The 27,780-nt window shown below is 43.3% G+C and overlaps 1 protein-coding gene and 1 long non-coding RNA gene across 2 annotated transcripts in view; both read right to left on the bottom strand.

Moving 5' to 3' along the window:
- The window catches only part of LOC149321687 (sodium-dependent phosphate transport protein 2A-like), a 28,850-nt gene extending 28,350 nt beyond the window's left edge, over positions 1–500 (bottom strand). Inside the window, exon 1 of the mRNA XM_089515911.1 lies at positions 362–500. Within this exon, the coding sequence (XP_089372037.1) occupies positions 362–500 (139 nt within the window). The remainder of the gene's footprint in view (positions 1–361) is intronic.
- A 13,696-nt stretch (positions 501–14,196) lies between these two features.
- Positions 14,197–27,479, bottom strand: LOC149321686 (uncharacterized). Its single transcript, XR_016278157.1, has 5 exons — positions 27,391–27,479; positions 24,303–24,373; positions 20,433–20,510; positions 19,053–19,109; positions 14,197–14,459 (listed from the first exon to the last, which is right to left on the bottom strand). It is a non-coding gene; the product is annotated as an uncharacterized LOC149321686 (long non-coding RNA).
- Positions 27,480–27,780: the final 301 nt, after the last annotated feature.

Below are 27,780 nucleotides of genomic sequence, written 5' to 3'. Positions count from 1 at the left end.
TACATTTGTTGAATAACATCATCTGTAGGAAAGCCTTTTATCTCTGGGGAGGTCATCAGATCTCTTCCTGTCCCTACAGGCAATGCTTGAGAATCTGGTCTTGTTGCACTCTTCTTGAAACAGTATATTACAGGCCTGATTTCTCAAATGCTATACAAGGTTCCATTATTCCCCAGGAGTTATAGCTCTGGAGAGGAAAGGTGATGATGATGATGATGAGTAGGACATATAGTCACCAGATGTCAAAGTCATCTTGACAGCAAATAACAACAAGAAATAAAACATTAAAATTAACTAGGTAATGCAAAGTACTCGTGTGCAATGGCTTATGTGTAGCAATATCCTATAATGTTTCTTTTACCTGGTCCCTGCACATCATCCAAACTCGTGTGGGAGTTCTCCCATGTCATAGAAGGGGTGTCCTTTTCATACTTTCCTAAATTTTCAGCCAGTCTTCCAGGAGAACCTGGGCAGAGGCAGTCAAGGTCAAGACGATTCATAATACTGACAGCAGAGAGCAGGTGTACGTTGGGATTAGGAGTGCTCTGTAGAGCTATGGAGAAAGAAGTACTAATTACTGACGCATGTCCCTGAGCTTTAGGACATCCCACTAGGAATAAGGCAGTAGTACTGAGAACCTAATATCTCATGAGTTTATTCTTAGCCCTAATCAAAGGCATCAGTAGAAACAATAAACAATAAAATCCTACTGTACTATGAAATAAAAGGCAAGATCCCCCCCAAGGCCATTTTACAGAAAATAAATGACCCCAACATTACTCTTGGAAAACATGTTACCCAGAAGCATGATGTCCAAGGAACAAACAATCTAGTGCCATATTTTCCGTTTTCCTCCATAATCTCATTATTCTACTGGCTTTTGTTCTGTGCCTGGTGCCCTTGTGCCTTAGTGAGCAGACTAAAGAAGCCGCTGCCCAGTAGACAGCAGAAACATGCACAGTGACATAGACTAGAATCAGTAGAACATAAAGTCTCTATGCCCATTTTTCAAGGGTAGCAGGAAATCAAGAGAGCTTCAATGTATAGAAAACAAAACACTACCCAACTTTTTCAGGCATGAGGGGAAAGACAGACAGACAGAGAGAGAACATCAGAGCATATTTAACAAGTGTATTTTGTGATGAAATGCCCAGGTACAGGAGTAGACACCTATGCTGAGTACCTTGGTGGCTGGGAGGGAAGGATTAAGGTGGTGCCCACAAGATCTTTCCCCCTTCTCAAAGCTGATGGCACTGGACTGGTTTCTCTTCTTCATAGGACATCATTGTTGCCTTACAATTGAACAGACTAAGGTGATAAACATGGAACATTCTTGTCTGTAAGAAACAATGATTCTCAGTCAAACATCCCTATCACCATCCTGATTCAGATTGCTATTGCAGTCAGTTGTGTAGCTATGGTTTCAGGTGAGCCCATATCATCCTCAACACCCTATGTCTGTGGCTTCATATTGCCTTCAGTTCTATATGTTGGTAGGCAAGGGGAGTCTGCACTTGAAATATACACACTTCAGATTGCCCAAGTCACATGATCCAAAAGGCCAAGTGAGTATGGCCTGAAATGGATAATTATTGGCAAATCCTTGCCTAGTATTGTGCAGGACAAATGTTTGCCTTTTAATGACAGGAGTGGGGAATGTGTGGTCCTTCAATGTACATCAGCTCTAGCCTTCAAAGCCAGTCATGGGGGAAGATGGGAATTATAGTCCCACATTTGGAGGGCCACACATTCCCCACTCCTTATCTTATGAGATGTTCTGGGTTTAATTATATCTGAGGGTCAAGAACCTGTTTTAGAATGGCCTGGAACCAGCTTTTAGATCCGTACCTTCCGAGGAAGACTGTCCATTTTGGTTGCTGCTGTTATGCAAAGCCAGGGAATCCTATGTCTCTTATGGCACTGCAGTTCCTAGTAGCCCTAGCCATCATAGGTAATGGTGAGAGATGCTGGAAGTTGTAGTTCATCAACTTCAAGAGTCCCACATGGTTCCCACCCTTGTTCTAGATCCTAGGCTTGGTCAGGGTTGCCATATCACCAGGTTTGGCCAGGTTTCATCTAGATTCTAGGTATGCCATCTGGCATCCATTTGGGCCACCATATGGCCTGGATTCCAAGCTCTCATCAGAAAAAAAGGAAGTCTCCAATTCTTGTAGGAGCTGACAGATGAGACAAAATGTGAATTCACTTTTCTGTCCATTCGTTTTGCAAGAAACAAGTCAGCCCTGCCTTTCAGGTGCATGATGAAGTAACAGAGGGAGTAGGAGGAGAAAGGAGAGTGACTGACACAAGTGGCAGAATGTATAAAGGAGGCAAAGGGGCATTGCAATGTTGCAAGGGGAGGCAGAGAGAGAAAGGAGAGGAGGGAGAAGCATGTCTGTCATTTTGTACACTTTGTAGTGTTTACCCCCCTTATACTGTACCTTTCAAAGTTTTAAAGGCAGCAGTTGTGTTAGTCTTTTGCAGCAAAAATACCAGTCTCTGTTATTTATCCTTATCTACCCTTATTGACTGAGTTTGATTTGTCATAAGCTTTTGTGGATGGAGTCCACTTCACCAGAGGCATGGAGTGCTGCCTCAGTTACCAAACGTTTGTGCTCATGGTTAAGGTGGGAGAGTGTAATTAGGGAGGTGAGAGGGAATGGAAATGCAATAAGGACAAATATTATTTATTACTTTAACTGGCATCAAAAAACAATGAGAGCACAGACAACCTAGGACAAATGAGTGGATTAGCATGTGCATTGTAATGAAAATTCAGATAGCTGAAAGATAGTTAAACTAAACTATTTTTTGGTTGTAATAAAAAAAATTAAGCTATATCTCTTGAGGAAATCACACAGTGCATTTTCCTTTCAATTACTGCAGTTTGTCTTTATTTTCCTGTGTTTTTTACTTATTTCGCCCTGGGCGTGAATCAAATGGCAGTCACTCTCAGGGGCTTTCTGTGATATTTTCATGGAACTGGTAAGAAATTTTTGTACACTGATCCACTGAGAATACCACTGGAAGTGACGAAATGATTGTTCTTTTATTTATGCTGCAATTGACATATATATATCCAATTTATTGGTCCCCCCTACCTATTACTCCCCACAACAAATCCCATAAAGAGGGTTTGGTGAAAGATAGTGATGGCCTAAGTCAAATGCTAAACTCCATAAGTAAGGAGAAGTTTGGGTCTTTTTGTTCCAAGGCCAGCACTTTGAGCATTAATTACTCTACGCTGATTCTGTCAGCTTAGTTGCTGCTATGAAAATGGTACAAAAACTGAAATGTACTGAAAGAAGAAAGAGTTTGCATAACTAAAACAAAAATTAAAGTAATTTGCATAATTAGAATAATTTGCAGAATATGCAAACTGAAATGCCAGATTTTAAGAAATGGGCTATGGCAACACTAGGCGTGGTCCCCTGGGGTCTTGTCTGTACTTGTCCTCTTACCTGCTGCAGGTGAGCCATTCAGAAACACATCTCAAGGTCATACATTACATCCACCCCTCTTTTGCAGACAAGCTGTCTGGAAAACACGTTATGTGTCCTTTATACACAGAACAGGAGCAAAGTCTAAAGGGGTTTGTGCTACTTCTACCATTTTTCCACACTTCCCTCTTCCCTAGAAATTCCTTTAGTTAATTGCTAACTTTTGGATCACCCTGACTTGCAAAGCAGAGTAGCCCATGCAATGTTGTCAAGACACTTGATGCAAAACAAGAATCTGATTTCCACGCAGTACTAATCTAGACTCACTAATTTAGACTCATGCCTACCATGTGGGCAGGGCGGAGCTGCAAAAGTGACAGCCCCATCTTTTAATATAAGAAATCTTGCTGCTTGGCAGGCATTATCTGGTTTTGGAAGCCAATCAGAGCCAGTCAGATTTTTATTTCAGATAAACTAAAAGGACTTTTTGTCCTTTTTGGAGATGTGTCCTCATGAATAGGAACATTAAGGTGTGTGTATGCAGTTTTCTGCCCTACAGTAGGAAAGAGATATAAAACCAGTGTAAGCACATGGAACAGATAAACACCGTAGTCAGTGTAGAATTTGACAATGAAGTGCCCTAAGGCAAATCAAAGCAGGCCATGGCAATTTTCAATCTAGACTGAAATAGTGTTAGCTAGGAGATTATTATTATTATTATTATTATTATTATTATTATTATTATTAATAGTATTTATTTATATTCTGCTTTTTCTCAAGGAATAAAAGCAGATTACAGCACTATGAATATAAAATAACAACAATATAAAAATACAATTAAAAACCCTTAAACCCTCAATCCACCCCGATTAGCACAAGTAAAGCATATTTCTCTCTTTTTATTGTATAGTATTTTTTTTCTTCATCTAGTTTAGGCCTGTGGTACAGATTGATCTCCCTTATCCAGAATTCCAAAATCTAAAATATTCCAAAATCCAAATCTTTCTCAGGTGGCTGACATAGTGACACCTTCGCTTACTGATAGTTCAGTATGCACAAACTTTGTTCCATGTACAAAATTATTTAAAATATTGTATGCCTTCAGACTATGTGCAGAACGTGTATGAAACATAAATGAATTTTTGTGTTTAGACTTGGGTCTCATCTACAAGATTATGTACATATATACAAATACAGATATTCCAAAATCCAAGCATTTTGGATAAGGGAGAGTCAACCTGCATCCAATTTCTAATACAAACAAGGTTTCTTCTTCCCACCTCCGCAAGCTGCACAGTTGGAAATTGTAACTCTTTTCATCATGGCAGGGTAATGAAGAGAGTTCCATGCACTCCAACATTTCACAGATGGGAACCAGGACACATGGGGCCAAGCAACCTCAGAGTGTGATCAAGATGGCAAAAGTTATTGAGAAGAACAGACGAAGTATGAGAGACTGCAGCAGTTTGCTTTTCCCTAAGCCTTCTGTGAAGGGCAAGATTCCTCTCCTCTCCCTCTTGCTGGACTAATTGAGTTCAAGGCACACGTGCACACTGAACTCAGTTTGCAGCAACTGAAGTAAGCTGAGGGGAAAGCGAGAAGGGGAGAGACATTTTAAAAGCATCTGAAAATATGGGATGACAGAGAATTAATCAGGATTATCGCTTCCAAATCAGGACATCTGGGGGCTATGGAGTTACCTCGTTCACTGAACTCATCTTTGCCCTACCACAGCCTTCAGAAGATAAGAAAGGAAGTGGTAACTGTTAAAATCACAGGAGTCCCATTTGGATCAGGAGTTGGCAATCCAGTTATCGCTCATTCCATCAGATTAGGAAGCAATGAGCTCTACTGGGGTAAGAATCACGTGGCCTTCCAGCTGTTGTAGAATGCAAGTCCTAGCAGCCCTAGCCAGCATAGGGCTATAGTGGAAGATGCTGAGATATGCAACATCTCCCAGCATAGCAACAACACTTGACAGGTCACAGGATCCCCACCCTGACCTACACGTTGACTCTGGCTAGATTCCTGCCAGTGCCATGGATTCCTGTAGCTGTGTATGCTTACAAAGTAATCAAGATTAGGAAAACAATGAATGCAAATATGTATACATTCATACATATTGTGTAATCACACACACATAAACAACTATTATTTTGTCACCAAGGTTCCTAGGGGATTACCCAGCTCATCCTCAGTAAGGCTGTGTATTGCTTATGATGATAATTTCTAGGTTGCCTATTAAAAACTAGGTGCTTCACATTAGACCAAAAAAAGATACAGGGCTTGCCTTCAAGCTCAGAAAAAGTGAGCTGTAAGGTATAAATAGTTCAATCCAACAGCTTTTCTATTTTAATCCATTCAGAGAACTAAGTCGTGTAGTAAAATTAAACAGTCCAGTCATGTTTCTTGTATTGAGGAAGGGGCAAAGTATAAGCAGAGAAATATAGGAGAACTGGCTCCATACAGCCTTGCCCTGCACGTATGTTGTATGGCAATTCCCACCACCACCCTCCCCAGCTGGCATGGCCAATTAGTGCTTTGGCCAGAGATAACAAGGGCTATACAGGTATAACTTAGGTTCAGGACAGATGATCCTGAAGCAGCGTTCCACTGGCGATACTAGGGTTAGGGACCACGCACCACCCACATGTTCCCTAACCCTAGCATGACACAGCGGCGGCATCATGGCAGCATCCCATCCACATGGGTGCTGCTATCCTTATGTAAGCAACACACAGCATATACACATTGTGGTGCATTGCTTATGTCACGAGTGCGCCAATAGCGCACTCGTGATGTCTGCCTGGCAACCCAAAAAGAACCTGGGTTTTCCTGGTTCTTTTTACTTTGGAGGGACGCCACACAGTTTGGTGGCTGTAGCGTCCCTACAGAGGGAAACAGGCTACATCAAGTCCGGCCTTTTTTAAAGGTATGTACTGGGCTTTAGTTTACTTTAGTTAAGTAAATGTGTTCCTGGGCATTACTTCTTTAACACAATATTTGGTACCAGAGCCAGCACACACACAAACCAGTTCAAAATGTTTCTGTGAACTTTTTATCCATAACTAAGAATATGCACATGTAAGAGGATCTTGAAGCACCTTTGTCACTAACTGTGTGAAAGAAGTTGTAGCATGAGCTTTTGTAAACTTGGTCTACTTCCTCAGATACATGGAATGAACTGATGCCCAGGGAGGAACTTTATAGACTGTATGAAAAACAATGGAAATGCAAAATTTGTGGGGTATAGTAATGAGGTGACAATATGGTAATGAGGTGTTGCAAAATTCCTTTGCACGCTGATATTCTAGACTAACATACATACCAGTATGTCTGTCAAGTATGCAGATGTGTAATGAAACAGTCAGGTCAGGTAAACTTTAGATAAGTACACAAAAACATTTTTGAACCTTTTAGAGACCACTTGAAAGCTTCTTCCAAATTTCATCCAGGGGTGACATATTCTTTCACTGGGCATCACTTTACTTATGATTTCCATTTTGGTTTGTTGTTGTTTACTGTCCTCAAGTTGATCCCGCCTCACGTCCACCCTGTCGATGAGATCTCTCAGTGACTCCCTATCCTCCACTGCTTTGCTTAAGTCCTGCAAATTCAGGCCCCTGATCTCCTTGATTGAATCTACCTGATTGAATCTGGCATGTGGTCTTCCTCTCTTTCTACTACCTTCCACTTGTCGTAGCATTATTGTCTTTTCTAATGAATTGCACCTTGTCATGATGCAGCCAAAGTACAACAACCTCAGTTTGATCATTCTGGCTACCAGGGAGATTTCCGGCTTGAAAAGGATCCATATGTTTGCCTTTTTAGCTGTGTATGGTATCCTCAGAACTCTTCTCCAGTATCAAATCTCAAACTAGTTGATTTTCTTCTTAACTGCTATTTTCCACTGTTCAACTCTCACATCCAAACATGGTAATGGGAAATACAATGGCTTGGATGATTCTAACTTTAGTGCTCAGTTGTATATTTTTACTCTTTAGGATCTTTTCTAGTTCTTTTATTGCTGTCATTCCCATTCCTAGTCTTCTTCTGATTTCTTGACTGCAGTCTCTATGGAGCTTATCGCACGCAAAATCCATGCCAGGATAGACATTGACATTGTTTACTGCAGGTATGTGGCTGCAACCTGACACCAAAAATCTGTCTCTATCCTTCCTTCAGCATCCTTTTATAATCCATGCTGCTAAATACGCACACACCTATCTAACTAAACACAGGACATAAAAATATTTTTTAAAAGGAGACACCTGCCATACATTTTAGGGCGCATGTAGATCCTGCATCTTCACTTATCAGTTCTTGAGCTCCTGCTTTGCTATGGCCATGCCCTTAGGTCTGCTAAACCCACTCCTTCCTCTTTCCCTCTATGCTGCTATTTCCGACTTCCTTAATAAACACTGCTTCAGTTATACTTACTAATTTTGTGACTCTAGGAGACAAGGGGAAAGTAATTTGTATTGCTTTTCCATGGCACATTCCAATCCATAATCATGTCTTTTTCAATCAGTAGTTTTTTTTACAAAGCACACACACACACACACACAGAGGTTCCTAGTAACTGCAACTGCTTTAGGGGCTTATCACAAATCTGTCTGTCCATTGGGCCATCAATAAATGATAGGGCAAGCTATGACAGAAAAGGTGGCTTTTCTAGGTAACCACTTATGGCTGCCACCAAAACAGACACAAGCATGCCTTCCACCCAATGACTGCCTAATCCTCAAAAGATAATATAATAACCTTGGAATATCTGAATGTCTTGTTTATAGCATAAAACAATGGTATCAAGGAAAGAATGACAGCCTGAAGATGGAATGTGTTTGTGCTTGTTAAAATGAAATAGTGTGAAGGGAGGGAAGGAGGGAGCGGATGTGTCCACAAGTTTCATGACGTATTACTAATATGTATGTGTCAAATATGTATGGCCATGGAAACAGCTACCAAATTTTCAAGGAACAATAAATCTCCATTCTCTTTTTTTAAAAGAACAGAATGTCAAGAACTAGGGTAGATGGAATATTTTAGTAAAGGCAATCATATTTATACCAAGTTCATGCCCAAAGCAGAGGAGAGAATAAAGCAGCACATTCCAGGCTTAATATTAGTTGGGCAAATCTCCAGGTAGCCACTGCATCTGGTGACAAGTAACAGTTGCTAGCCTGAGGCCAATGAAAGCTCAAACCAATATTGGGAAGGTAAGAAGATCACTTTTTAATCTCGAGGCCACATACCAAATTAGTTTATGTTGATAGGAGGACCACCTGCCCTGTTTGTATAAAAGTAAAAGCCAGGGAAGCAGCATCAATTCAGTTGCCAAGGAGAGAAAGGATGGAGGACATCCATACGGCAAAGGTGACAATGAACCACTTCTTCATTTTCCAAGGTAGGAGCTTTCTGGCTACAAACACATCTCCCAGAGTTTTCAGGTATAAACAATGGTATTCTTACTTATACAGCAGACATGGGGCACCACTTTTTCTGTCAAGGGTCACATTCCTTTAGGAATGTCTGGCAGAATTTCTGTCACAAAGATATTTTGCTTCCTTCATGCAAAGAATAACATGGTGCCCCCACTCTGTTCCACAAGTAGAGATAGGTATAGTGGAGTCCAGCTTCAGAGGCCCAAAGCTCCAGGACATTTTGATTAGCAGGGACTATGCAACCACCCCTTGGATTGCCCTATCCTTTCTCAGTTTAGCTGAAATTTCCATAACAGCTGGAGGGCAAATAGCTTTTCCCAGAAGGAATGAATTTTTCAGTGATATCACCTTTGTAATCCAAAGTATTTTGTGGTTGCCAATTTTAAATGAATAAGGGCTATTTGCAAAAGACCTGGGTGTGTGAGTGAGTAGAGATAGACAGACAGATCTCTCAAGATGGCCATCTGCTTCCTTGATTGAGTCAATCCATCTGAAATGTGGTCTTCCTCTTCTCCTGCTGCTTTCCACTTTCCCCAACATTGTTATCTTTTCCAGTGAATCATGTTATGGGCCAAAGTACAATAGCCTCAGTTTTGTCAGATGGTTTTAATGGAAGAGACACATAATGTATACACAGAGAATAGGTCTTAGTTTAGCTTTACGTTCTCTCAGCCTCAGTAAAAGGTAGTAGAAATTTAACCCCCTCTAAACAAACCTTGCCAAGAAAATCCTGTGCTAGGTTTGCCTGAAGATCACTGTAAGTCAGAAGCTACTGGAAGGCATAAAACAAGAAAAAGTTTCTCATGATGCCATATTATAATCTCTGGCCTACAGGCTGGATTTGGCCAACTGCCAGTTAAGGCTACTCTCTTTGAAGTCAGTAGGGCAGCAAACCTTCAGTCTGAATTCTAAATGTGTGGGTTGGCACCTTGGATAGCTCCTTTAAAGTTCAGTCTGAAATTCAGAATAGTTTTGCCACCCCATTAATATTAGAGCCACCCACTTCCTTTGTGCCCTGTGCGTCTTTATCCAGTCAACAGACCTCTAGGATCAGTGACTGGGGATAACAGATAAGAGGCAGTTGGAAGGTGTCATGGGGACTCAGTTCCTGGGAGGGGTTCCTAATCCCTTTATTACGGAAACCTCCAGGTTCAGAAAGACTGAACCTCTGAATGCCACATATTAGAAACAAACAGGAAAGTAGGGATGTTGCTTTGGTGTTCTGTTTGTGGGCTTCTCATACATTTCTGATTGGCTGGATGATAGATATTCTGTTTGTCTGATCCAGCTTAGTTTGTATTGCATTCCCCATTCTTTTTCCCATTACACTCTCCACCTACCTGTTGTTACTTATGTAGTTGTATTTTCACAAGGGTGTGTGTGTGTGTGCGTGCGCAGGACCAAGGTAGAGTTCATCATTTTTGGAGGCCTGGGGAAGGAGCACTCTACTTATTGCCAGATCTGAGGGAAAAGCCCACTGGGTTTCGGCAGGAGCAATCAGAGGGCAGTTCAAATCCTGTCTGTCAATCTAGGAGGACCCTTCTGATGTGACTATAACACCCCTGTATCCCAGTCAGCCAGTGGTGAGGGTAATGGGGGTTGTAGTCTAAAATATTGAGAGGACAGCAGGAAAGAGAAGGTTGGTACAAGCTTCACTTTCAAAATGTTGATGATGAAAGAAAATAGCCTTGCCTCTTAATTTTCTTGCTTGATACCTAACACACCCTCCCTCAAACTAGCCAAACTGTTGTATGTTGTTCTCCATTTTCCTCTTAAATGGGAATCTTCATCTTCTTTGGATAGGATGTATCTTCAATACAGTTCAAGAGCCAGAGTGATGTTGTGATTTACATGTTGGAGTTTGACCAAGGTTTAAATCCCTGGTCATCCTTGGGTGACCTGGGGTGACCCAGGGCAAATCGCACTCTCTCAGACTCATAGGAAGGCATTTGCAAACATCATCTGAAGAAAACTTGCCAAGAAACCTGTAATAGATTTGCTGCACATTTGCAATAAGTAGAAACAACATAAAGGCACACAACAGCAATAGTTCCAGAAGGTGTTATACCCAAGTAACCTCAGCCTCAGTCTCTATGTCCCAAACCCAGTCTACCTGTGATTTATTTTCACTTGCTAATCATGCTGTTATTGCCAGTTTTCCATCTACTCAAGAAGCTCTAAACTAGCCAAGAGTACAGAGGGGAGTGAAGTTTGTATTGACTTCTACTAAAGTCCAAACTGGACTTGTGTCCTCCCAATATAAGCTTGGGGTCCTCTCACTTGTATCCATGCATATTTCACATGTATATCCATGTACAAAAAAGAACCCATACTTCTAAATGTATCTTTTATAGAGGGAGAGATCAGAGACTTTGGGGTGAAATTGTCTTTCCAATTCAATGAAGGCAAAGATGAAAGGAGGAGTATTATCAATTTTGTGAAAACAGGCTAGAAAAAAGTTGATCATATGCTCACAGTTTTTTATTAACTCTTTCAACAAGTGTTTTAGTGTGTTTTATTATGATTTCATTGCAAATTACTTTGAGGACCCATTGGCTCAGAACAGTCTAAATATAAATCAATCAATAAATGACCAATTGATGTACATATATAATGAAAGTTCACACATGTACATCTGTTAAAATCCTTTTAAAATGCCTAATTTTTAATAGTTCTTGTTATTTATATGCAACATGGTTTCAAGACCTTCATAACTGTATGTTATTTACATCACATGTGCTTCATACTTCCATGATCAATGAGTTCTTTGTTCTTTGCATTCCAAGGACAGTTTTTCAGAGTTTTGCAAAATTACTTTTTCAGACAACAACTCCCACTCTGAAAGTGGCCATGCTGGTGGGGGATTCTAGGATATATAGTTCAAAAGGTAATTCTTCATGCTGTGGAATTTGTTCTGTTTTAATATGCAACACATTTGAGCCTGTTTTTCCCCCCAGACATGGGCTAAACATGTGCCTGTTTAGTCACTGCTTTCACTGCATCATCTGAAAAAGAGTGGGAAAAGAACTTTGAAAGGCATTGTTGTCAAATTTTACAAGATTAGTGGTTGTCTAGAAAATCAAAAACAAAAGAAAACCGTTTTGGAAAGAGAACAGTGATGAGGATCAGTCTATAAGTAGACAGAATAAGCAAAAACTAGAAGAAAATTTGAAAGTCCATGTAGCCAGATTGATACAGTCCATGGTGTCCTCAGGTTATCCTTTTCTTATAGATATTATTCTGGACAGCACCAGCTCAGGAGGGATCTGTGGCCAATGGAAACAACTGGATCTTTAGGCAAATATAAATTAGGAATATTCAGGCTGCAGTGTCGTGAGAGATATAAACAGCCAGCGTGGTTTGAGCATTGGACTAGGACTCTGGAGACCAGGATTTGAAAACCTACTGGGTGGCCTTGGGCAAGTCACATGCTCTCAGCCTCAGGAGAAGGCAATGGCATACCTCCTCTAGAAAAATCTTGCCAAGAAAGTCCCATGATAGGTTTGCCTTAGTGTTGTCATAAGTTGGAAATGACTTGAAGGCACATAACAACAACAACACAATAGTGTCCTGAAACATGGACCAAGCCATGTTGTGAGTTTTGAACAATGTAAAAGCCCACAGAATAACTATGAATCTAAGGGCATATACAGATGGGCAGAAAGGAGCGCCGAGACACTACCCCCTTCTGTCCCACACAGAGGCCGCAGCAACAAAATGCCATAGCCTCCGGGAGCCCTAAAAAGAACCCGCTCCTGGTGGGTTCTTCTTAGGCTGTGCACACTCGCACATGCTGACATCCACGTGGCACCATTTGGACACTGCGTCATATGTACGTCATCATGGCGGCCCCCGTTTGGTTGGGGCGAGCCATTATGGTGTGGTATGGCTTAGGCACGTGCAGACGCTCCGCTCTCCTGAGCCCTAAAATCGGCCCCAGGCCAGCACTTTGCGCCAGTCTGTACCAGGCCTAAGTCACGTATTCTGTGCCTGACATCAATGAGATCTTTCCTAAGGGTGCAAAAATTTTACCATTTGCTGCAACCATCTCAATAATAATTAGAAAGAAGAAGGATTTATTTGTGTGGAGCTACTGAGACTCTGCCTTGTGATATCCCTTGGAGCTCTTTATAGAATAGTGAAGAGAGGTTGTTTAAAAGGGGTGTGGGTGTGCTAGCAGTGGGCCCAACAGAGAGGCAACAGCCCTCTATTCAAGACTACTCACAATCATTAAACTACTCAGCCAGCCCTGGCCGATCACTCATTGATTTGGTCAGGCCAAAGTCCTCAACCAGAACATAATGTGACGTCCTATTGACGCTGCATCTCTTCTGCCTCTGCCCTCTCTAACTTGCTAAGTCAAGGGTTTCTGAGAGGATATGTTCCAGCGTTTACTGCATGAAGAGAAAGATTCACTCACTCACTCACACTGTCTCCCTCAATCTCTCTCTCCCCATCCTCTTGGGCACCCAATGAATCATCCTTCTAGCTGAAAGCCTGGGGCTTTCAGCTAGAACAAATTGTTTGGTATTTTCCTCCCATTCAGAGTCTTTTGTTCCCATTAACATCTGACACCTAAAACCAAGAGAAAGTTTTTCTATTTGTGCTCTCTTTGACATGGATATTTGAGAGCTGATTGATATGCACCAGGAGGATGTGTGGTACAGCCCTTTCATGGCACAAGTAAGTAAGAGTTTTGCTTGAATAAAACAGTCCTGTGGTGAAGTTTTCTTTCAGAAGGATAGGTTTATACACACACACACACACACACACACACACACACACTGAAGCAGAGGTATCTCATATGTACTGTCAGGTACATGGCTCCAGATATGGTTGTATAGGTACATAGAAATATCTCTTTGGGTCTGACATCTAAATTTTTCATCGGTTTTAGCAGATAACAGAGACATGTAATGAGGGGCCCTGTCCCTTGCAATGGGGTTGCCAACAAGTAAATCAATAGAAAGATAAATCGGTGTTTTGGTGGGGTGGTATGTTCCTTGGCAGGAACAGGAGCCATTCAAAGCCGCCACCACAAGACTGATGTCTAGTATGCTAGTGAGACATTAACTATCAAACATGAAAGGTTCTTTCTTTGACCAAAGGCAACCCAAAAGTACTTTGAAGCTTTGAAAGATCAAGCCTTGGGTTCCTTTGCAGAGACAGTAGTATGATAGCCAACTGTACATGATATGTGGGACTCAAGGCCCTTCGGAAAATATAGTGTCCAGTTCTTCTCACACTGGCTTGCCATTCCAGACCTGGTGGTGAAAATTGCATCTGCATATATGTAAGAGATGACAGCAAAAGATGTTCCAAGCAACTTTATTTACCTAGATTTCATTCCACAGGGAAGACAGACAGTCACACAGCAACAGCTGGGCAGACAGAACCACAGTAACATCCACAAGGGCATAAAGACAGAGCAACAAGGCCAAGCCAAGGAGCAGTGCAAGGAATGGACATGATTCTACTCCTTGGTAGTCAACACTCAAACAGCTCCTGTTCCTCAGGTCTGCTGCTGCTGCTGCTCTTGCTGAGTAGGACTGGGTGCTGAGACAGGACAGGAACCCTGGAGAGCACAGCAGAATGGGACATAATCATGGAGAAAAAGCCAGAAATCCTCACTATCATTCTTTATGGATATCCACTGAAGTATACCCATTCTTTTTTAGCCCTAAGAATTCTTGCACAGCAACAGAACCCCTGTTGGCATGATAGCCCACAACACCACAATTGTCCCTAACCAACTCCAGCACCAGCTCAAAACACAAGTGAAGGGATTTATTTATTTATTTACTTATTTATTCATGTAATTTATGCCACCTTTCTCCCAACATGGCGCTCAAGGTGGCTTACAACAAGGTTTAAACAAATTGCAACTAAAAATCATCTGGACTGGTAGTCAAATCTTGCTTTAATACTGATGGGGTAGTGCTGCATCCACCATCACACCTCAGGGAGGCAGGTTGGGCAGAGAGGTGGTAGGGCAGGCAGGATGCCTATAAGATATACCTCCAGCAAAGGGGCAGGGCCACATGCTCTTAACCTTGCCCCGTTCACAGCAGCCTGCACATGCTTCCTGAGACATATGCTTCGCTCAACCTCATGGTAGGCCTGGCCTTGGACATACCCCACCCCACCCCTAATGATTATCACCATTATCCGTTATAGAACTTGAGCCCCCACAGTGTGTTTTTAAAGAACATCTCAAGCACTCAAAAGTTTTCATCTAGGGGTTGAGAGTTTCTAGATGAATACACACCCTCATCTCCATCAGGACCACATTTCAAACTACACAGAAGATGCTGCATTTGGGATATCCAGAACGGGCAAAAAGGACTCTTCCAAATTGGTCTAAAGCAATGTAAGGTCTTGCAATGTGGCTCCTTGGGTTGTGCTACTTCTGTCACCTCTGCATTTATTCATTCTGCATCAGTGAACCCTTTTCAATTTTTTCCCAAAGGGGGGAGCTATTTGTCACTGGATATAGCCATTTTCTGGATCTGCTCTAAGGCTCTTCTAAAGTGTGTGTGTGTGTGTTTAATGGGGCCTGGTTTGTTGAGATGGTCCTATGTTTTGAATGGTAAATACTCTCTGATTTTTACTTTTTTAAAAATAATATGGTGTTATAGTGTAAAAGTACCATTTCACTAATGCTTTGATGTACTACTGTACTAACTAACTAACTAGTACTATACTAACTATATCAAAAATATACTTTTTTTTAAAGAAGACAAAGGAGGAGGTGGAGAGAATTAAAGAATAATCCCTTTCTCACCTTTCATCACCTTTCCTTTATCTTCCCCACTGTTCAGTTTTGAGTGTCCCCCCAAACCAGGTATAAACACAATTACTGATACAGGGCACATCCAGACTGACTGAAAAGTCCCAGATTTTGTTCCCTGACCTTTCCCATTTTATACTGGGTTAAAATAAACCAAAGTGGGGAGCTGGTATAAAAACTCTCTGGTTGTACCTGAAGATGATAGAAAATATTCTAGAATAAACAAAACGTATATGGATCTCCAAAATAAAATTAGAAAGAACTGGAACAAAATCTGACACATTCTTATGTTTTTAGTCAGTCTGGATGCACCAAGAGATGTACCCCTCCAGACTTTTTTTCCTCCCTAATAATGTCTTGGAGTTTTAAAAAAAAACCCAAAATGCTCAAGGGTGAGAATAAAATGTGGCAGCCAGTGCCAAGAATTTCTGGAAAATAGTCCAAATGTTGTTTTGATTAATAACAAACAATCATGTGAGCTACATGAATAATAATAATAGTAATAGTAATAGTAATAGTAATAGTAATTATTATTATTATTATTATTATTATTATTATTATTTATATCTTCCCACCTCTCCCAGGCAGATCGAGGCAGGATTACAACATAATAAATATACAAGGACAATAATAAAATACAATAAAAAATTAACAATAATTCCACAAATTCTATCAAAAAGCGATGGTGGAATAGATATATAGAGATATAAACGGGTTACAGACCGCCCTCAAGCGGCTGTTCTCCCACCACCGCCACCATTTGCTGCGGAGGGAAGCCCCAGCGGCCAGACCACGAGGCTTCCTAGCGCAGCGAAAAAGGAGCGCCGAAATGGCGCTCCTTTTCAAAATGCGGAAGTGGCACCACGAGGGGCAAAGCGCACCCTCGCGGCATCACTTCCGCCGCGACACTTCTGGACGCTATGCGTCCAAGACGTCAAAATGGCGGCGCCATGTGGATGGGTGCCGCCATTTACGACGCGCTCCGTGCATGTTGGGGCCGGGGCCGGTTAAGAAGGGGCGACTCTTCCTAACCCTAACATGCCCCTTCTTAACCCTAGCACGCACGGAGTGCATCGTAAGTGGCAGTTTGTAACCCGCCATAGAGATCTTAATCAAGAAGAAGGGATAATATTTCTTATACAAAGTCAGGTGGGTAAGCTTGCCGGAAGAGATCCATCTTAACTGCCTTCTTAAAAGCATCCAAGGAGGTAATAAGACAGATCTCTTCCAGGAGACTGTTCCACAATTTTGGAGCCGCTGCGGTGAAAGTTCTCTGGGAAGTAGAAACTAATCTAGTTGTTTGTACTTCAAACAAGTTCTTCCTAGATATTCTGAGAGTGCGAGTGAGAGGCATTCCCGCAAAGTAATTCGGGCCCAAGCCATGTGGGGTTTTAAAGGTAATAACCAACACCTTGTATTGTGCCTGGAAGCTAATTGGCAGCCAGTGAAGATCTTTTAAAACTAGTGTAATATGGTCAGTCCTTAAAGAGCCTGTGACCAATCTGGTTGCCATATTTTGATCTAATTGAAGCTTCTGAACTTGGTACAAGGGTAGCCCCATATAGAGTGCATTACAGAAATCAAGACGAGAGATTACCAGTGCATGTACCACTGCTTCAAGGTCCTTTCGGTCCAGGTAGAGATGCAGTTGGCATATCAATCGGAGTTAATACCAAGCACTCCTGGCTGTCACATCCACTTGAAATGACAACTGTAGGGACGAGTCCAGGAGTACTTCCAGACTGTGAACTTTGTCCTTTAGGGGAAGTGTGACCATGTCCAGGACTGGTAGATAAATCTCCTTCCCCAGACTTGGGGTACCTATCGCATGTATCTCCGTTTTCTCTGGATTCAGCTTGAGTTTGTTTTCCCTCATTCAGCCCATTACTGACCCAAGGCAGGCATTCAGAGGAGAGATGCCTTCCTTAGTCACTGCAAGAGTCGGAGGCACAGAGAAACATATTTGGGTGTCATCAGTGTACTGATAATACTGCACCCCATGTCTCCGAATGATCTCACCCAGTAGCTTCACTGTAAATGTTAAACAGCATGGGGGATAGAATGGTGCCCTGAGGGACACTAGATGTCAGCTCTCTTTTGGAAGAGCAGCTACCCCCCAGCATCATCATCTGGAATCTGCCTGAGAGGTAGGAATGGAGCCACTGGAGCGCAGTGCCCCCAATACGTAACTCCCTCAGGCATTCTAGAAGGATACCGTGATCTATGGTATTGAATGCCGCTGAGATGTCCAAGAGCACCAACAGGGTCACACTTCCCCTGTTGATGCCTAGGCAGAGATCATTGACTAAGGTGACCATGGCAGTCTCAACTCCGTATCCTGCCCTGAAGCCAGTTTGAAAAGGGTCCAGATAATCGGCTTCTTCCAAGCCAGTTTGGAGGGCAACTGCCCTCTTGATAACTTTGCCCAAGAATGGTAAAAGGGAGACTGGTCTATAATTATTTCTCACCAGGGGATCCCAGGAGGGTTTTTTAATAAGTGGTTTGACCACTGCTTGTTTTAATTTTGATGGAAATTTTCCCTCCCTGAAGGATGTGTTAATTATAGATTGTAGTAATGTTTTTACTGCATTCCCCCCCCCCCCCGGGCAGTCAACCATGATGGGCAAGGATCGAGAGGGCATGTTGTCCTCCTTACACTTCCAAGAAGCTTGTCCACTTCATCGGTATTTACACATTCAAAGTGATCCAGTTTAATACAGTCCACAGAGTCACTGGACATCTCTCTAATTGTTCCTGTTAAAATGCCTGCATTCAGATCAACTCTTATCTGAGAGATTTTATCTGCAAAAAAGTCATTAAAAGCATCACAGCAGGCTTTGGTTGGTTCTAAAAGTGGGTTCAGGGTAGGAGGTAACTGAGTTAATTCTTTAACCCCCCTGAACAGCTCTGCTGGATGAGACCTCGCAGATGCAATACGTGCAGCATAGAAAGAATTCTTTGCTGAATCTATTGCCACTCCATAGGAATCCAAAAAGTCTCTATGACGTGTCTTGTCAGGTAAGTGTCATTGTTTCTGCCAGTGGCGCTCTAGTCATTGTGCAGTCCGCTTCATTTCCCAAAGATTCTCTGTGTACCATGGTTTCCTATCTGAAGCGGGCTGGAAAGGATGCTCAGGAGCGATAGTGTCTATAGCCCTGGTAAGATTGTTATCCCAGGTATCAACCAAAGCTTCGACAGAATTGCCATTGTTTCCAACCATAAATCCCTCTAGAGGATCAATAAATCAACAAATACTGTATTCTTCCAGTAATCACTCTACACGCTTGCCCTCTCTGGAGGAGCCCTATGTCTCCCTTAGTCTATGGACCTGCATCTGGCTGGAAATGGGCTGATTCTCTGACAAGTCAACAAACATACCTTGGACTCATCTCCATCCATCTGATTTGGTAAGGACTTCTGGGAAGTTTGGAATGCCTGTAATGAGAACCAGGATTGAGTTGGATCAAGTCATCTAGAGCATTCCAATTCAGAAGGAAGGTTGCAACCCAACGGCACATCATGAAACATGAGCAACTCCTTCCTACTAAACCTATGGGGCAGTAGTAATTTACATTGGGTAAAGAATCTCTCTAGAAAAGTGTAGTGGTTTGAGTGTTGGACTGTGATTCTGGAGACCAGGATTCAATTTTGGCTAGGTCATGAAACCCACTGGTTGACTTTGAGCAAATCATATGGTCTCAGCCTCAAGGGAAGGCAATGGCAAATCTCCTCTGAACAAATTATGCCAAGAAAACCTCATGATAGGGTTGTCATAAATCAGAAACAACATGAAGGCACATAACAAATGGTCTCCTTACTCAATTTGATTCTACATGGAGTCTGGAATATCACTTCTGAGAATCCAATTGCATTTTCCTTCAGAACTTGGAGAAGTTACTTTTTGGATGACAGCTTCCAAAATCTCTCAACCAGCATGGCTACCTGAGGGAAGCTCTATTGTCCCCATCCTTAACTGCATCATGTGACATGACCATATTGTGCACACACAATATCTAGACTATTGTAACATAGGCCAATCCAAAGCTGAGATGGGCCCTCTAACACTGAGAGAGATCTTCTGGAAAGTGCCCATCTCCCAAGAGATCACTATCTTATCAAGAGGCAAACAATGGAGTCATGGGAAGCTTCATACCAGGTCAAGTCAGGTCAAGTCAGACTATCTGTCTGGCTAGCCTAGCGTTGTAAACTCCAAGGATGGTCATTTTCCATTATCTAACCCTGTTAACTGAAGATGCCACAAAGGAAACTAAGGCCTCTCCCAGCTCAATGGCAAAGATGGACCAAAAGTAAAGATGCTTAAGATCATGGCTGCTCTCACCAATATGGGGGATTACAGGGCATGGAAAAGGTCTAGTACTGTCTGCACAGAGCCTGGAAATGTACCTCTTTTGGGCTACAGTTCCCATATTCTCCATGACCATGAAGGCTGGGTGATTCTGGGAGTTGTTGTTCAAAGAAATAGTTTTCCTAGGCCCTGGCAGAGATGTGGTAAAGCCCTTTAACAGCCAGCATGAACTAAGCAGTATCTGTGCCATATCTTCTCTAAACCTGAGTGGGTAGTTCTTTTAATGGACAGGATTCTTGGCACAAGCCTGTTTCCTTGAAACTCTGCTTCACTCTTGGCCTTCATTCAACTCACCAAACCTTGTGAGATCCCAGACATCCATGAAACCACCTGTGAATCTCACCAGGCAATGTGGGCTCTTTGAGCAAGCAGGGCTGGGCTGGCATAATTACCTTCTTGGCAGGCTGGATCTCCTCTGTGGATTTGGACCGAGCTTTCACTCCTTGCTTCTGAGGGGAGCTGGACTGTTCCTGTGGCACAGGAAGGACACATCAGATGGGGAAAATGTGCCCCTAACAGAACCCTTATTCACTCTTGGAAGTTTTGTAATCCCTAGGTCGATGCACCCACTTCAGAGAGAGATATGGTGAATCATAAAGTATCCCATTTTCAGAATTCTGACATTCTGTCATAAGAAGTGTTTTGTTGTTGTTCTGATTACTGATACATTTTTTTCTTTTCATATTGGTACTGCATACAATCTATAAAAGTGTTGGATTTAAATTTAGACATGTTAAAGATAATATCAACTGAGTATAGAAGCTTGGTAGTTTAGCTGATAGGAGCTGTAGTGTTCTCTCTGAAGAAAAATAACTGCCTGACTACAGAATGCATAGATGTGAGTAGGAAGATACTGGGACTGAATTCCATCAAGGTCAGTCTTGTGGGAAACCTATAAAGGCCTAAAATGAAAGTATATGTGGTGGTAGATAAAACTAGAAGGGGAGCAAGTATGTTTTGGCTTATGAACAAATCAAAGTAAAGCCTGCAAATTTACAAGGTTGGGCACTGCTTATTCTATGCTTACATTTGGGTATTATCATAGCTCTGCTGCAGAAGTCAGGCTGTTAACTTCTCTGGTTAATGAAATAAAGTTTTGCTATTAGGGAAAAAATACTGGATTACTGAACCAAAGAGAGTGGGCAGTTTCTGACACACATTCAAATACCTGGATATTAATGCAGCAGACACTTCGGAAAAGCAGGGTCCCATGCCATTGCGGTCTATATCGGTATCATATTGTGGGGCTATTTCATAGAATCATAGAATTGTAGAGGTGGAAGAGACCACAAGGGACATCCAGTCCAACCCCCTACCATGCAGGAAATCTCTATCAAAGCATCCCTGACAGATGGCCATCCAGCCTGTTTAAAGACCTCCAAGGAGGGAGATTCTACTACACTCCGAAGGAGTGTGTTCCACTGTCGGACAGCTCTTACTGTCAATAAGTTCTTCCTAATGTTGAGGTGGAATCTCTTTTCCTGGAACTTGCATCCATTGCTTCGGGTCCTAGTCTCTGGAGCAGCAGAGAACAAGCTTGCTCCGTCCTCAATATGACATCCCTTCAAATATTTAAACAGGGCTATCATATCACCTCTTAACCTTCTCTTCATAGGGCATGATTTCCAGACCCTTCACCATTTTAGTCGCTCTCCTTTGGACATGCTCCAGTTTTTCCACATCCAGGTGGGGCCTGACCAGAGCAGAATATAGTGGCACTATTACTTCCCTTGATCTAGACACTATACTTTTATTGATGTAGGCTAAAATTGCATTGGCCTTTTTAGCTGCCGCATCGCACTGTTGACTCATGTTCAACTTTGGTCTACTTGGACTCCCAGATCCCTTTCACATGTAGTTTCATTCAGGTGTCCCCCATCCTATATCTGTGCATTTCATTTTTCCGCCGTAAGTGCAGCATCTTACATTTTTCCGTGTTGAATTTCATTTTGTTAGCTTTGGTCCAGCTTTCTAGTCTATTCAGGTCATTTTGAATTTTGGTCCTGTCCTCTGGGGTATTAGCAAAAACCCTTATTTGGTGTCATCTGCAAATTTGATAAGTATGCCCCTAGTTCTTTGTTCCTTTATCATTGAGATAGAAGGGAGGAAGGATCCATGCAACAGGCCACCAACAAAACTATAATATAGTGGCAGAAAATGCCACTGCAAGGAAGCACCTCCGAAACCACCACCACCATAGGGAAATGGGATCAATAAGACTGGGTTAGGTACTGAGGCATTTCTAGAGGTAGTCAGGTGTACTGCTACACTGAATATGATTCGTTTACCACTAAGTGATCCTAGCACTTCTTTTTAGGTACCTAGGAAGCAGATGCTGATATATAATTTGTATGGCAAAGGTGGGGATCATGTAGCCCTCCAGATGCTGAAACTCCCAACATTCCTCACCACTGCCTGAACTAGTTGGGCTGATGGGAGCTGCTGTCAAACAACATCTGGGGGCCACATGATTCCTCCACCCATGCTGTAAAGATCACATGTGGGTGAATCAGCAGGGTGTAGTGATTTGAGTGAGTAACATTCTAGAAGATCAGGGTTCAGATCCCCACCCAGCAAAGAAAACCAACAACATATTGGGCAAACAAACCCTATGATAGGGTTGTTGTAAATTAGAGTTGACTAGAAGGCACATCACAACAACAAAGATTACAAGTGAAATTATAAGGCATGCTGAAGTGAGACTCTCAGGTTGCATGCTCTTCAACTGGCAGCACCTCATAATGCATGTGACTCCCACTCCCATCGTTTTTGTATCTTCTGACATTGCCACTAAAGTTGCTGTCACTATCAAAACCCTGTGATTTGGCTGGGAAACATGATGTCTGGGAAGCAAGCATCTTGTTTCCCAACAGGCTTTCTGATAATGGCATTGGGAAGGTACAGCCCTCATTGGCTTCAGGCTGGAGCCAATACAGCTCCTAATGTCCAGATAGCCTAGAAAATTCCTCGCTCCATTATAAAAGTAGCCAGGGTACACTTGCTGGATCCAATTTTGCAGCTTTTTGAGGATGGCTCTTCAGGATGAGAATGGTACCTTCCAGCAGCAAGGAACTGAGAAGTCCAGCACATGGAGCTAAGCCCCTCATTGGACATAACAACCAATGTCCATGGTCCTGTATCATGATGAGCAAAATTTAGCAATGCAAGTGCTCACCCAAGAAATTCAATAGCCATGGAGCCAAACTCCAGATGTCAGAAATGGGCTGATAAATTGTCCACCCTTATACAGAACATATATAGCTGCCTTATTGGTCTGGCCAACCATTTTTGTGTTCTACTGGCTAGCAGTGGGACTGTGTAAAGTCTCAGGAAATGGTATTTCCATCCTTGGCAACTGAGATCATTGTTTACTGTAGTATACTGCATACAATTCATGTACTCTGTCAGTGACATAGGTATAATTCCCAATGTACTGTCATATGAAGTTTAGTATAACACCATGTTCCATGCAGCTTTGTGGCTTTCTATTCAATCATAATGTGTATAAACCCGTGGCAAAGCTAGCGACAAAGCTTGAAAAAGGTTCCATTTTGCACTAGAAATCCCATCTTATGAGAGTTATAGTCTATGTTTTTGGACTGCACCTTCCAGCAGCCTTAGCCAGCATGGCCAAAGGTATGAAAGAGATCACGAGAATGCTCCTGTACAACAATATCTGGAGGGGCACAAATTGCCCAACCCTAACCAAATCTGTAGCATCATTTATCATGCAGGAGTGGCAATTGCAGCTCTGGGAAGTGTGCCCCTGAACAGTGACATTACTAGGGAGATGCAGGGGCTGCAGGCTGCACTAGATGATGCCCCAATTAGAGTGATGCCAGTGCTCCCCAAACATCAAAGGTGTGGAGTGAGGTGCAGCCGAGTGGGTGAAGAAAGGAGATGCTCACTTGCAGTCATCATTAGTGAGCAAGGCAAGCAGCTCCTTCTCACCCACTAAACCTCAGTGGCCATGAGTTTTTCTAATTTAACTAACTTTCTCACCTGGTCAACAGCCCTTCCAGACTTGGAAGAGGCTGCTGGAAAGGCAAGAAAGGGAGGTGGAGGAAGGGAGGCAGCAGTGCCAGAAGCAGAAACATGGAGTTGTCACCCCCGCCACCATCTCCAGAGATGGGCTGTCTCTTTTGTTAAGAGTGGAGGACGTTAAAAAATGATCTGCACCACATGCCAAATATGCTAGGTATGTTATTGCCCCTGAAATATGAATTTGGGTCACCCCAGTGTGGGATTTTTTTCCAACATACCTTTGAGTTCAACTCCATGGCTCCTTCCTGATGAATAATTCTGAGATCTGACTCTGGCCAGAGAGAAGATTCTGCAAGAAGATGCACATCATTTGAGAAACCACCCATCCTGTCCTTCCCTCTTAGGGCCCAATACACACAAAAGGGTAATCTTGTGGCTAATAGCAGTGCTGGCATCAAAGGAAATACAGATTAAATGCCCTGTTCTTCCAGCAACAGCATGTGGCAGATTGTACGCTACAGAATGCTCATCACAACTAAAATGCAACTTTGGGAGGGGGGAAGTAGCTGGTTTCCCCTCTCTCCTGCCTGCTTTCTTTTCCCTTCAAAAACAACATCCTTGTTCTGGTGCCAACATGTGGAGCCCATTCTGTCACACATAAACCCTATGCTTCTCTACAGGTAACATGTTTAGGAGCAGTTGTATTGGCCATGCAACAAAATACAGGTAAAGGTAAAAGTAAAGGTATTCTCCATTGACATAGTGGTCAAGTCATGTCTGACCATAGGAGGTGGTGCTCATCTCCGTTCCTAAGCCAAAGAGCCAGTGTTCTCAGAGATTACTCTGTGATCATGTGGCCAGTGTGATTGCGCAGAACACTGTTTACCTTCCCACTGGAGTTGTACCTATTTATCTACTTGCATTTGCATGCTTTTTAACTGCTAGGTTGGCAGAAGCTGGCACTAGTGATGGAAGCTCACCCCATCATGTGGCATCCAGGCCTCAAACTGCCAACCTGCCAGTCTTGCAATCAACAGAGTCATTGTCTTAACCACCAAAATACAACAAAATCCAAAATCCACAAAAGAGCAATACCTTTACTGGCCAACCAAAATACAGAAAATACATGATGCAAGCTTTCAAAGCTTCACTGGCTTTTTATCAGTAAAAGATGTTAAAAATCATACAGAAGAAAAGTGATGCTGTTAGAGTCACAAGCCTTCATTCTTCCTGAGATATTATTTAGTTGTCAGTTAAGATTATCGGGAGAGATATGAATGGAGGCAGAAGCCACTCCCCGCCTTCCTGGCCCTGTGGGGATGAGGGACAAAGGAAAATAAAAGACAAGCAATAAAATTTCAATTCTGTTAGCAACAGAAAAGCAACTTCCTTTGAGATTCCGCTGTCCCAGTCCTGTGTGAAGTTAACTACCCTTTTTTGGGGGAAGAGAACACTGAGTTGTACTATTACAATTGTTTGTTATTGTTAGTTTTTTGTGGGTTTTTTCGGGCTATGTGGCCATGTTGTTGTTGTATTTTGCAGCATGGCCAACACAGCAAGGCCTGAATATCCTGAATTTTCTGGAATTTAAAATACTTATTTTTTCTGCAAGAGAAGAAACTTTAACAAGAAGGAGCTAATGGACTGGCACTTCATTCTTTGAGGTTTTTACTTTGAACAAAGGTATAACTCTTTCATTTGGACTACTACAGCGCCAAATCTAACAGTATGGAGACTTATTGGGAAACTTAATCCCTCCAGACCTTCTTAACTCACGACAGAAATAACATTTGAGACAAAATGCAGGCGGGTGACTCTAACATTGTCTTTGCCTGATGAAGAAGGCAACGAAGCTTCACAAGATTGCATGATGCATTTTTTGCCTTTTAGGTAGCCAATAAAAGTATTGCTCTTTGGGGGATTTTGTTGCATTTCTCTACAAGTGGTCCCCCAAGTTCCTGCTGGCTGGCACAAGTGGAGACAATGTGAATGCCCCTTTGCTTTTCTTCTAATAGCCCGACCCCACAAAACTAGAATTTATCTCACTCTCCCTTCTACTGCTGGCAGTTCCTTCAGTACCAGGAGGACATAGGAGTCCTGTCAGAAAGAATATTCCTGGGAATATAAAAACAGCCAGCAGGATCTTAGTAGGAAAGTGGAATTTCATGGACATACTGGGGCTGTTAAATGTGCCCCTTGCCCAAAATCTCCTAGAAATCAGGGCTCCTGGAGCATCACCTTAGGCAGGATTGGGACCCAGTCAACCAACCAGACCATTTGTAGGGAGGGCAGTGGACACAGGGAAGGCTAAGATGCTGGAGGCCCCAGTAGTCCTGAGAGCCAGCATGGACTAGTGGTTTGAGCGCTGGACTACAACTCTGGGGACCAGGGTTCCAATCCCAATTTATCCATGGAAACTCACTGGGTGACCTCAGGCAAGTCACACTCTCTCACCCTCAGAAGATGCCAATGGCAAACCCGCTCTGAACAACTCTTGCCAGGAGAATCCTGTGACAAGTTTGCCTTATGGTCATCATAAGTCAGAAACAACACAAACAGCACACACATTCTCAGCTTCAGAGGATGGCAATGGCAAATCCCTTCTGAACAAATCTTGTCAAGAAGACCTTGTGACGTGTCAGCCTTTTGATCTCCATAAGTGGAAACGACAACAACACAAACAACACAGACACACTCTCTCATCTTCAGAGGATGGCAACAGCAACCCCCTTCAGAAGAAACTTGCCAAGAAAACCCTATGATAGGTTTGTCTTAGAGTTGCTGTAAGTTTGAAACGACACAAACAGCACAGGCACACTCTCTCAGCCTCAAAGGATGGCAATGGCAACCCTCTTCTGAACTAATCTTGCCAAGAACACTTTGTAACAGGTTTCCCTTCAGGTCACCATAAGTCCGAAACAACAGCAACAACACACACACACACACACAGAGAGCCTCAGAGGATAGGAATGGCAAGCTCCCTCTGAAGAGACCTGGCAAGGAAAGCCTAGTATAGGGTTGTCTTGGGGGAGCAACACACCCAAGACAGGCACACTCTCTCAGCCTCTGAGGAGACCTGCCAAGGGCCCCCTGCGACAGGGAGGCCGGAGGCTGGCCAGGGGTCGGACCCCACAGAGGCCCTGCCCCCCGGGGCCCCCAGCCCCTCTGGATCCCTAGCGCCCCCGGCGCAGAGTGGAGGACAGGTGCCTTGCTCTTGGCAAGCAGGGCGCCCCCTACTGCAGCTCAGGGAGAGAGCAGGGCGAGGGAGAAGCCCCAGACGCCGGGGCCAGGGAGGGAGGGTCCTCCTGCTGCTGCTGCTGCTGCTGCTGCTCTTCCGGCCCCGGCGCCCTCTCCTCCTGGCCTCACCTGGCTCCGGGGGCTCCGGGCGTCCAGGGTGCAGCCGGCTCTGCCTTCGCCGCCGCCACTGCCTTCTCCCATTCCGGGGCTGCTGCTGAGGGGCTGGCACTTGCGGCCGGGGGCAGCCAATGAGCAGGCAGCCGCCTCCGCCTCCGCCGCCCTGCTTGGCATACAGGCCAGGAAGGCCCCCCCCCACCGTCCTCCTTTTCCCGGACGCGTCCTCCATCGCAGCCTCGGGTCCAGGAGGGCTCCCAAAAGGGAACGAGCGGTGCTTGCAACGTGTGTTAGGCCACGTCCTCCATTTTTATCCTAGGTCCTCCATTTCCCTGCTTTGCCCGGAGGACGCGTCGGGTCACCTTGAGCAGCAGGAGCCCCCTCCCTGCCTCCCCCCTTCTCCCT

Source organism: Sceloporus occidentalis, unplaced genomic scaffold (assembly GCF_023333645.1).
Source record: "Sceloporus occidentalis isolate IW3139 unplaced genomic scaffold, rSceOcc1.0.p SCAF_1, whole genome shotgun sequence".
Lineage (NCBI taxonomy): Eukaryota > Metazoa > Chordata > Lepidosauria > Squamata > Phrynosomatidae > Sceloporus > Sceloporus occidentalis.
The sequence above is the reverse complement of the archived record's forward strand: the minus strand, read 5'-3'. Positions and strand labels throughout refer to the sequence as shown.